Raw genomic sequence first — 12373 nt, forward strand, 5'->3', positions numbered from 1 at the left:
TCAATTAGGGCTGTTTGTTACTGTAAAATGATACTAGCTTATTGACTGCTTCAGACAATTTTTTAGAGTTGATGTGTTGCTATTGTTCTACATTTACAATATCATTTAAATGTTACTGTATTGTATGTTTCTGAAAAGTGATACCTTAAGAATTAATGGAACATGCCAATGTCGATATTGTCATTAATTTACGAGAGAGTTTTTCATTACCCCATATTGCAATTAGTACTTTCAGACTTGTGAATTTGGTGATAATGTTGTTGTCTGATTCCCCATATATTTGTTTTTAGTTATTTAATTTTAAGTTTAAGATATTTGTTTTTAATTATTTAAACTTAAATTGTAATTTTTTTGTGGAAGAAAATTTAATGTGTAGTTAATTTTATGAAATACGTAGAGAAATATTATTGTATATGTATACGGATTCGGATATACACGAGAAATTGTATGAAGAAGATTTTAATAATTTTTTAATATAATCAGATTTTTAAATGGGTTAGGGTAATTATAAGGTAGTAAAAATGTAATAGAGTTAAGGTTAGAGTATTAATTTTAAAATTATTCAGGTAGTTAATAGGGTACATGAGCCCTTGACATTCTTAGCCCTAGGGGTTAATTTTGTATATCTTGTTTATTTGATGTTTATCAAGATTTGTTTATCAATTGATGCGCCCTAGGTATTTTTAATGATGTTGTTGTGTTTTAATTATTTGATTTACGGTTACAAGTCTAAACATTTCATTACTTTAACTTTAGTCAAAGGCTAAGGTCGGCTCTAGAAGCATCAAACTTGTGTTCGATCTGCTTCAAAACGAGATTGGGTTTTGGTCTAATTTCTGAGGTGAGTAAGCTAAACACACAAGCAATTAAATGTTGGTATTTGAGAACTGACCACCCCTATTAAACTTCAATTTTATAAATAATGATACTAGCCTTTCCAACGGATAATAGTACATATATTTTGAGCCGTCCACAACACTCATGCTGTTCAATCTGATGCTATCCTAATAAATATAAACCATTTTCCTAGGTTTAACGGATAATTCATGTATGCAATAATTTATACTATAAAGGCTACTTTGCATCTTACAATGTAATTTTGAATATATACATATATATATAAATATAATACATATTGGAATGTATGGTTTAACAAATTGTTTTGTTTCCATCAATACAAATTAGTCTTGATAATGATATTCTATGATACTTAGGATTATAAAATGTCGGAAGATCGCTCTTGGATATACTGTTGATTACAAAATGGATTCATTACAGCTGAATTTGTAAATAGAGTTACTAAATTTATTAATTTCGCATGTTCGAAGACTACATTTATGTGGAAGAATAAAATTAGATACCCTTGCACATGATGTAGTAACAACAAGTTCTTAGATAAAGATAGAGTCACAGAACACATCCTAAACCGTGGTTTTACTAGGGCTTACATAATTTAGAGTTTACATGGGGAAGATCATGTTGGACAATCATCAAGAAGTAGATCTAGAGTTGAACTATCCCTTAGATTTGAGGGAGATGCTGCTTTTCGAGAACCTACATATGAAGATGAAATAGAAAATCCATATACTAGAATGGTTAGGGATGCCATGCGTCCCGAAGTTGCTTTCAACCATGGTTTTGAAAATGAGTTGAGCTTTGTGGAAAAAGATCCTAATCCAAATGTGTCTTCCTTTTACTCTTTGTTAAGCAATGCAGAGGAACCTTTGTGTGTAGGTTGCACTAAGCACACAACACTTTCAACTGTGTCCCAACTTTTAAATGTTAAGGCGGAGTACAATTTGAGTGAATCATGTTTTGATCTACTGTTGAAGATAATAAAGAATATGTTGCCATCTGATGAGAATTTACCTATCGACTTTTATAGGATGAAGAAGAAGGTAGCAAAGCTTGGTTTGGGATATATCAAAATTGATGCTTGCAAAAACAATTGCATGTTATTTTATGAGCGATTTGCTACATTTGAGCATTGTTAGGTATGTGGACATCCTCGGTATAAACAAAGGAATTCAAGTGTAAGAAGGCAGAAGAAAATTCCTTACAAGATTTTACGTTACTTGCCACTTATACCGAGGCTTCAAAGGCTTTATATGTCATGTAAAACTGCTGAACATATGACATGTCATGCGCAACACCACCGTGATGATGGACTCCTTAGACACCCTGTTGATGGTGAGGCTTGGCAACACTTTAACTGTACACATGAATTCTTTGCAATGGAACCTCGAAATGTAAGACTCGGGTTATGTGCTGACGGTTTCAACCCTTTTGGATCGACGGCCAAGCCTTATTCTATTTGGCCAGTAATGCTTTGTGTGTATAATTTACCCCCATGGATACGTATGAAACAACGATACATATTTCTTAACATGGTTATTCCGGGTAAAAAAAGTCCAAGTCAAAATATAGATGTTTTCTTGAGGCCTTTGATTAAAGAGTTGACTTTATTATGGAGACAAGGTGTTGTGACCTATGATGCATATAGGAAACAAAATTTTCATATGAGGGCAGCATTATTGTGGACAATTAATGATTTTTCTGCTTATGGTATGTTGTCAGGGTGGAGTACACATGGACGATTATCATGTCCATATTGCATGGAACATTCTAAATCTTTCATATTGAAACATGGTAGGAAACCTTGTTTCTTTGATTTTCATCGGCAATATTTGCCAGCTAATCATCCTTTTAGGAGGCAGAGAGACAAATTTATTAAAAAAAGAGTTGAACATGACTTACCATTTCCTCGATTATCAGGTGAAGAAAATTGACACGTTTGAATTCGCTTCATCATCTCCCATTTGGAACAAAATGTGGTGAGTGAAAGAGTTCGGGATATGGTGTTTGTCATAATTGGGTGAAGAAGAGTATATTTTGGTCTCTACCTTATTGGCATATGCTTCTTATTCGTCACAATTTAGATGTTATGCATATTGGACGTAATTTTTTTGAGAATATACTCAACACAATGATCGATGTTAAAGGAAGGACAAAGGACAACATAAAGGCACGACAAGATTTGAAGGTGTATTGCAAGCGGCCAAAATTGGAATTGGTGGAAAATAATAGAAAACTGTACAAGCCCAAGGCTGTGTACACATTAAATAAGGAGGAAATAAGAAATGTCTGTGCTTGGGTTAAACAATTGAGATTACCAAATGGTTTTGCATCAAACATTTCTCGGTGTGTTAATGAGATTGATGAAAAATTTTATGGGATGAAAAGTCATGATTGTCATGTTTTTATGCAACGATTGCTCCCAATTGTATTATGTGATATGCTGCCTCAAACAATTTGGGATGCAATTACTGAGATATCTCAATTTTTTAGGGATTTGTGCGTAACTGAAATATGTATTGATCATATGGAAACGTTGCAAGGAAAAATATGTGAAACTATATGCAAACTAGAGAAGATATTTCCTCCGGGTTTCTTTGACTTGATGGAGCATTTGTCGATTCATTTACCTTACGAGGTCAAGGTTGGTGGACCCGTCCAGTATCGATGGATGCATCCATTTGAGAGGTAAAATAATTGTTATTTGTTTTCATATATTTATTTTGAAGAGTTAAAAGTACATCGTAAGATTGATGAATATTGTGGTTGTTAGGTTTTTGCAACAGTTGAAGAAGAAAGTAAAAAATCGTGCCTTTGTTGAAGGATCTATATATGAGGCTTATGTTATCGAGGAAGTTTCCTCATTCTGCTCATGGTATTTTGAACCTGCTGTGCGAACAAGAGTAAATCGAGTGCCACGTAATGATGATGGGGGAGAGGTGGACTCTATAGGTCGTCTTTCAATTTTCACTCACCCGGGGCGAGCTTTTGGTTCATGTGATAAATGTTGATTTTTAGATGAGGATGAGTTTTATGTTGCTGAGTTATATGTTTTAATGAATTGTGAAGAGATGCTACCATATATAAAGTAAGTACCATTACTTTTTTAACTTGTTAATACCCTATAATAAGATTGAAGTTAATCATGTAGTCATGGATATTATGATAGGATATTTGATGAAATTGTGAAGGGAGATGTTGTGGAAATTTCGAAAGAGGAATTGGAGAAAGTACGTGATGCGAGATTCGTTAAATGGTTTAAAAATTATGTAAGTCTCCTTAACATAGAAGTGAACTTTTTATTAATCATTTTCTTTTTTATTATGTAATTTATTATTTTATTCTCTTGTATCTCATGTTTGTAGGTTGCAAAGCATAATGAGGAAATAGACCAACATATAATTGAAATCTCTTATGGTCCCAGACGTATGATAACATGTTACAGTGGATATTTTGTAAATGGTTTCAAGTTTCACACCTTAGATTACGGCCAAAATCGTAAGATAATGAATAGTGGGGTTTGCATAAAAGGGAGTTTTTACAATGATCATGAGCGTGACTTTTATGGCATCTTAGTGGATATAATCAAGTTAGAGTATTTTGGTGTAGGGAATAGAGTTGTTCTATTCAAGTGTCATTGGTTTGATACTGAAAAAGGAATAAAGGTAGATCGACTGCATGGTCTTGTTGATGTCAATTACAACTCAATACTGGCAAGTAATGAACCATTTGTTTTAGTTGCCCAAGCTCACCAAGTTTATTATAGTAGTTATCCATCAAGAAGAAGAGATCGACGTGATTAGTGGGCAGTATTTAAAACAAAAGCTAAGAGTAGATTTCAAATTCCTATTAGTGGTGATAGAGAAAATGAAAGTGATTTGAATGAAGGAGTATACCAAGAAGATGTGTCTAATTCAATTACTAGTACTCAATCAGAGGAAGTTGATTTAACAGAGTTAGTGAGTGGTGATTATGAAGAGGTTAATCTATCGATTGAGGATGAAGAAGATGATATCGATAAAGATGAAGATGAAGAATACGACATGGAAGGAGAAGATAATGAAAATGATGATGAAGATGAAGATGAATATGACTATGAAGAAGAAGATGAAGATAAAGATGAAGATGAAGATCATGTGGAGCACGACGATTGTGAAACTTATAATGATGATAGTGATAATAATGCATAACATGAGTTTGATTATTAAGGAAGTGAATGATGATTGTAGGCACGTATGATATTGGTTTAATATTTTCTTTTTACAGTATTGTTGAACTTAAATTTTATAATATTAAAGTATTTTGACATGATGTAAAATTAGAACGTTTGAGTTAAAATCAAGATTTAAATGTTGAAATTAGTTAATATATAATTGCTACTTTGCTTCTAATAATTAAGAATTATATGTGTCATTGCTATGAATTGATGTTTTTTATTCTGTTATAATAATAATAATCATATTGATAATAATTGCTAATGGGATTTTAACAACACAATATTGCAGGAACGATGGTTAAAGGGAAGCAATCAAAATCGAGACCTAGGTCTTCATATGCAACAGGGAGTATGGCTGTGCTTACAAGTTCCCAAGTGTGTGATGATATATCCATTCCACAACAGGTGCAATAGGAGAATATTGATGCGCCATTTGAGACACAGTCTTTGTACGATGTATTTGCAGAGCAAGTAGAAAATGAGACATCTACACATGATATTACAAGATCCCTATCTATGGATTTAGGTGGAAATGCAAATAAGGAATCGTCAAGATCAAGAGGTAGAGGACCCAATGTAGGACTATAGACTCCTGTAGATCCATCGGACAGACTGCGTATAACTCTTATTGGGGATAGGTATGTTATCTTGTTAAACTTGTTATATTTTTCAACTCAATTTATAATTTTTTTAATTTTAATATATACAATTATTTGAAATATTTTACAAGCACTTTTTTCGAGAGAGGGGTCACATCTACAATAACAAGGATCATCAAAAATCATTTTCATGATCCATGGTCGACATGGAGGAAAGTCCTTAATGATATCAAAGAGTTAATGTTTAGAAAATTTCAGGTATTATGTTTGTTTTATATTTATTAAGCGTACACTTTTCCATTAATTTGTATAACTTTGTTAACTTATTGTATTACATTATGTTGTAGGAAAAGTGTGTTTGGTCTGCAAATAAAGATGTTTTAGTTCGACGCATATGGAAAAAAATTTGTTCCGATCGATTAAGAGACATGTTTTCAGAAGAAAGGCATAAAGCAATGACTGAAGCCAAAACTAACAACATTACAGAATGCAGAGGCATGTCGAGGGATGGATCACAAATGAAATATGGGACACCCTGATCGATACAGTATGGGGTACAGAAGAGTGGCAAAACAAATTACGAAAAGCAAGGCAAAATCGTTTAACGCCAAAAGAAGGAAGCATTCCAAAGCACACTAGCGGTTCAATTCCATTTGTGGTTCATGCAAAAGGGATGGTATGAATTAATGTTACTCAGAATTAATATGTATGTTTTCCCATGAATTTCATTTAAATTGTTCACCCAAAGTTGGATTTTGGTTTTGCTATACATGTTATATATATCAGGATATATATATATATATATATATATATATATATATATATTGACTAAATATAATTGTTAATAAATTCAGGCAATTGAGCTGAAACGAGATGTTACTTTCTTGGAAGTTTTCAACCATACTCATAAGCGCTTAGGGGATCATGGTGATTTTATTGATAACAAGTCCAAGTCTACGAGTGTAAGTAAAAATTCATTAATTTTGACTATTTCTTCTAAGTTGATGTTCTACTTCAATATTAATCATTAATGATGGTTTTTATGCAGGAAATGTATAATTTTGTACTATCGCAGAAGTATGGCGATGAGTCATCTTCTTAGCCGGAATTCGATCCACATGCTTGGACTGAAGCAATTGGAGGGAAGGAGACTACATGTACTCACGTGTATGGGTTTGGCACTCGTGTCCCTGCGACAACTTTACTCACTAGAACACAATCCAATGTACCAACATCTGAGTCTGCGTGTGGCCCTATCAACTCAAACTTTAACAGTCTCGCAAATGCATTGGAAGAAAAAGTTAAAAATCTTGCACAAAATTTGAATAAGATACGTGAGGAAATACGTGAAGAAATGAGAAATGTGATGGCAGAAGGCATGAGTGAATTTATGGCACGTATGGAAACCATGTTCATGAGTAATGCGCGTTCAACCCTTGGCGATGCGGGATCTTCAAGACTTGACAAGTAAGAAAAAAAATTCCCTCACATGATGTATAATTTTCAGAGCAAACACTTGGATACTTTTTAAGGATGTTATGTTTAATATTCATATGTATCAAATTATATTATATATTGTGTGTTAAGGATAATTTCTAATTAGATGTTAGGACTTGAATCTTAATTTTGTAATGTGTTTTTCTTTTATATATTTTAGAGTTGAATGCGGAATTAAATTTAGTATCGGAAACAAATATGGTAATTTTTTCTGAAAATTTATTATAAAAATAATAGGTCAAAATATTACCAACGAAAAATTCCGTTGTTAATAGTTTTCCAACGGAAATTTCCGTTGGAAATGCCAACCGAATTTTCCGTTGGAAATCTATTTCCAACGGAATTTCTTAAAAAAAGGGACAAAAATTTAAATTTCTAACGGATTTTCAACGGAAAGTATTACTCACAAGGCTTATACCGACGGAATTTCCAACGGACTTTTTCATTGGATATAAACATTTTCAACGAAAAAAAGACTATTTTCAACGAAAATTTTCGTTGAAAACCGCACACATGAATTTTTGTAGTGTTTCTGATTACAAGAAATACTAAAAAGTACATAAAAACAACCACTAAAAAATAAAAATATCCAATTAAAGAAAATTGGATATTAAAATAGTAAATTAGACACGCAGTTACTATCCAAATTTTGCAAACCACAAATCCATGCATCATGTCACTGTCCAAAAAATAAATCCAATTAATGCTGTCCATTTAACTACTTGAACCCTTTCAAACATTTGTTGTCCAAATGGATTCACAGTAATAGAATCTCTTTTTTGCTATCTATATGTTTTTTCCATGACCAATTGGTTACTCAAGTATCAATAATTCTTGCATGGTTGGGATTCTAAAACTATGACAGTGGGGATCATGAAGCATGAGCTTGTTGACATGCTTAAAAAGAGTAGCACACTAGGAAGATATTGGCATGTTTCCATTGCCTGTCAAAGAAAATAGAGGTTACAGCAGTTCACGTTTGTGTTTAGTAGTTGAAACCCTCAGTAATCTACTTTTGAGTTTTGACTCTCAAGTCTCAAGAATTGTCTATGAAAAAGAAGATGATGACATGTCTGATCTGGCAATACTTTTGGGCCATGAAAAATAATCCGTTGTTAATCTACTTTTGTGCATTGTCATGAACAAGAGCCCTGAATGTCTCTGTTTCGCCTATTTCAGATTTTGAGTGTAAGAAAAACCAATCAAATATGTACTTTTTTTACAGAATAAATAATGTCTTCGACCATAAAAGAAAGGAAAAAGCTACTGAACTCTTTCTTCATTAATCCAAGCCGAACTCATCAAGAACTTTAGCAAGTAGTAAGCGAAAATAAATCCACCAGTTGAAATTAAATCTGCTCAAACAGATCTAGATCTAACAACAACAAATAAGGAAAAAATAAAGAGAGAAAGAGTAAGAACCAGGGGGAGAGAGAGAACAAGAAGAAAAAAAACCTTAAGCTCTACAATTGTAAGATCGGAACCAGTGAAGAGTTTAGAGAGTTACTAGAAGAAAGAAGAACAAAGTAGAGAACTTTGGTCTTTTTAGTAGCGAAATGAAGTTTCAGCTGTGGCAGCAAGGGGCAAGGGGCAAGTGGCAAGGAAGTTGTAGAAATGAAATTTGGTAAAGTGAACCTCATGAGTTAGGGTTAGGGATTAGTATTGATTTAAAGTTTAATTTCATTTTACATAAATTAAATAAAGTTTAAATTTTTTTATTTTATTAACAAATGAGTAATTCTTAATAATAATAAACTTTAATATATTTATATTATATTATATGTAATATATTTATATTAAAGTTTATTATATAAACTATAAACATTATAAAAATAAATAATATCTTTAGATATTCATAATATATTTGACATTAATGTATAATATAATATATTTAATATTATTAAATTATAAACAAAACTGATATTATTTTAGTCCTTATATAATAATTAATTAATTATTAACTAAATTAATTATTTTGTAAAATATTAACTACTTATACATCAATAAGTAGAAGTAATATATTAATTTTATATAGTGGAAAGGAATTAGAGCAAAAGGATATAAACCTAACATGTATGTCAATCTGAGAAAGCATTAATAGTTGAAATGTCGAATAATTTATTAAATTAAAATTAAAATTTATTTAAACTTTCAAGTTAAGTAGGTTTCAATTTATGATTTACAAAGGATTGAAAATTTTCTTTGATAAAATGAGAAATTACTAAATAAAATTACTGTTCCAGAAGCTCCCTTGACACGTTGTTTTACTAATATTAATAAGAAAATGAGAAAACAAATGTTTATATTCATTTTATTAAACTTATTTTAAATTACAAATACTTTCACAGTAAACATCTATAAATATTATAAAAATATAAAAATTTTCATATTCATTCTTTATTCATTGTAAACTAAAAAATTAGAATATGGAAAAACTAATATTTATTGTGTTAGATATTTCGCCATGGCCCATGGTTGCTTATAAGAATATATATATATATATTTGCACCAAAATTTATGCTTGCTTAACATTGTTAATTAGCAGTAGTTAGATAATTATGACCATATTCAAAATTCCAACAGAGATATACATAGCATATTAATATGTAAGTCATGTTTAATATCATATATTAATATTAACATATAATTTATATCACTTTAAATATATAATTACATGGAATTTTATAGTAATTAATACAAGTTTACATATATATATATTATCAATTTTAAATACTTATAAAGACTCAAGTATATATTATACACAAAAAATAAAACATAATATTTTTATTTTATCCAAACGAAAGTATTTAATTTTTTGTTTAATTATATAAATAACATTGAAAATAACCTTTGTGATAGATTTTTAGTGACAAATTTGTAACGACCAATTTTATTTTTAATTTAGCAAAGCACCTCTTTTTCTCTCCAAATTATGTCATAAATCCGTCATTATTTTTGTCACAAAAATATAATATTAAATTAAACTAATCCATGTGACAAATTATTTTGTCATAATAATTTGTAACTATATTTACATTGGTCACATGTTATTTACTCAGATTGCACGAATTAAATTTTTGTCACAATTCTATCGCTAATTTTGTCACTAAACAAGGAATTTTAATATTGTAACAGTTTCTGTCACAGGATTTAGTCACTAATTTTTGGCACCAAGATAAAATTTCGCTCCCCAATTAATTGTAATGGATTTAGTGACAAATTTAAAATACCGTCACAATTTTGTCAGAAACTCTCACTAAATCTGTTACAAATTCTCAAAAACAAATTGTCAATATTTCTATTACAAAGTTATCACAATTCTATCACTATAAGTCATTATTTGCAACAGAAATATAGTGACAGAAAATTTTCCATCGCAGTTGTCTGATTTTCTGATAGATATTACATACATATATATATATATATATATATATATATATATATATATATATATATTCCATAGCTATAATTCTAATTTGTATGCACACATAAAATAAACTAATATATTTTAAATATATTATATTAATAAGATTATTATATATCTATCTTCTTAATTTATATTAACTAATATTACTGTGTACATAAAGCATTATTACTTTTTGTTTAATTTATTATTAGATCTTATCATCTATTTTTATAAAATTAAAAAAATTATTATATTCTTTTTATATACTCTTTAATTTAATAAAATTAATGAATTTAGAACTATTAATTTGTAATTTATGATCCAATAAAGTTTTCAAAAATATAAAGAAATAAGTAAAGGAAAACATATTTAAATTTTTAATATTATAAACATCAGTATGTATATATTTGCTTTTATTAATATATTTTTTTTATAAAAGATTAATAAAATTTATAAAATTCTTAATATATTTTATATAAAAAAATTTAAAAATAGTATTATCGACAGAATTTTTCAACAGAATATTCGTTGATAATAGCTTTTTCCAATGAAAAATTCCATTAGAAACTTTAACAGGCTTTAAATTTTTTGGCGCTTTAAACTTTCTGATGGATTTCGAACGAATAATTTTTCATAGGAAAATTCCAACGGAAACCTATTGGAAATTCTGTTGAAAAATTTGAAAAGAGTAATTTTTTTTGCGCCAAAAAATCTTCGATGGATTTCCAACGAAAAATTTTGTTGGAATTTTTCCATTGAAAATCTATTGGTAATCCGTCGAAAAAAGTCAAAATAAATTTTCATTGAAAATCTGTTGGAAAAAATCTGGTTTTTTGTAGTGTATTCAACCTTTAGCAAAATTACCTTTTATTTAAATTTATTTAAAGTTTCTTATAAAATGATTTTATTTAAGTTCAAATGCCACAATCAAATTCTGCTAAATTTAAATTTAAATTACTAATTCGAATGTACCAAAAATTTGTAAATACAAAATAAAATAATATAAATATTTACAATTATATTTAACTTTATCAACCATAAATGTAGTCTTTAATCCAGAAAATTTTAATCTAAAAAATATAACATGAAAATTAAACAAAATAAAAACATAAAAAATAAATAAAAAATTGAAGGGATGGAATGGCTCAAATTCTATGGATAAAATAAGAAGTTTGTCATGTCCAAATTAAGCAAGTTAAAATGAAGAATTATTTTTATAATCATCGTTAACTTCATATCTCCCTACTTCATTTTAAAAAAAAAAAACTAAATCAACTTATTATGTTAATTTAAGTTTAGCTCTAGTTAAAAATTAAGTCAAATAAATTTCAAATTTTTATACTATTCTAAATAAAAGAAAAAAAAGAATTTATTTAGTTTTTTTAAATTATTTTATTCCAACATTATGCAAGTTATTAATCTAAATTTAGCTTTAGGTATGAATTTTTTTAAATTTTTTTTTATAGAAGGAGAATTCGAACTTAATTTTTGCAAAGAAGATAAATTAATGTCTCTATTATAGAATCAAATAATCAAGTAAGAAAATATTTATATATATTTTTTTAACACCATAAATATTTTACATTTAAATGCTTGGCTTATTAATAAGTATATCTATCATTTACTTAAATATTTATATTTTTTAAAATATTTTTTAATTTAATCTCTCAATATCTCAATTTTGTTTAATTTAATCCATATATTATATATTTTTATTCAATTTAATTCCTATGACCTAGTACAATATTTTTGAAAAATTTTTATCTTCCACATGGTACTTACACGTCAGCTTGTCAATGC

The 12373-nt window shown here is 29.0% G+C and overlaps 1 protein-coding gene and 1 pseudogene across 1 annotated transcript; both read left to right on the plus strand.

Moving 5' to 3' along the window:
• Nucleotides 1–1592: 1592 nt before the first annotated feature.
• On the plus strand, nucleotides 1593–2789 carry LOC148764316 (uncharacterized; annotated as a pseudogene).
• A 40-nt stretch (nucleotides 2790–2829) lies between these two features.
• On the plus strand, nucleotides 2830–4658 carry LOC18609682 (uncharacterized). Its single transcript, XM_088803578.1, has 5 exons — nucleotides 2830–2834; nucleotides 2887–3543; nucleotides 3629–3835; nucleotides 4025–4085; nucleotides 4221–4658. The coding sequence occupies exons 1-5, from the start codon at nucleotides 2830–2832 to the stop codon at nucleotides 4656–4658; spliced, it is 1368 nt and encodes a 455-aa protein (XP_088659704.1).
• The last annotated feature ends 7715 nt before the right edge of the window (nucleotides 4659–12373 follow it).

Source organism: Theobroma cacao, chromosome 2 (genome assembly GCF_053813885.1).
Source record: "Theobroma cacao isolate CCN51 chromosome 2, ASM5381388v1, whole genome shotgun sequence".
Classification (NCBI taxonomy): domain Eukaryota; kingdom Viridiplantae; phylum Streptophyta; class Magnoliopsida; order Malvales; family Malvaceae; genus Theobroma; species Theobroma cacao.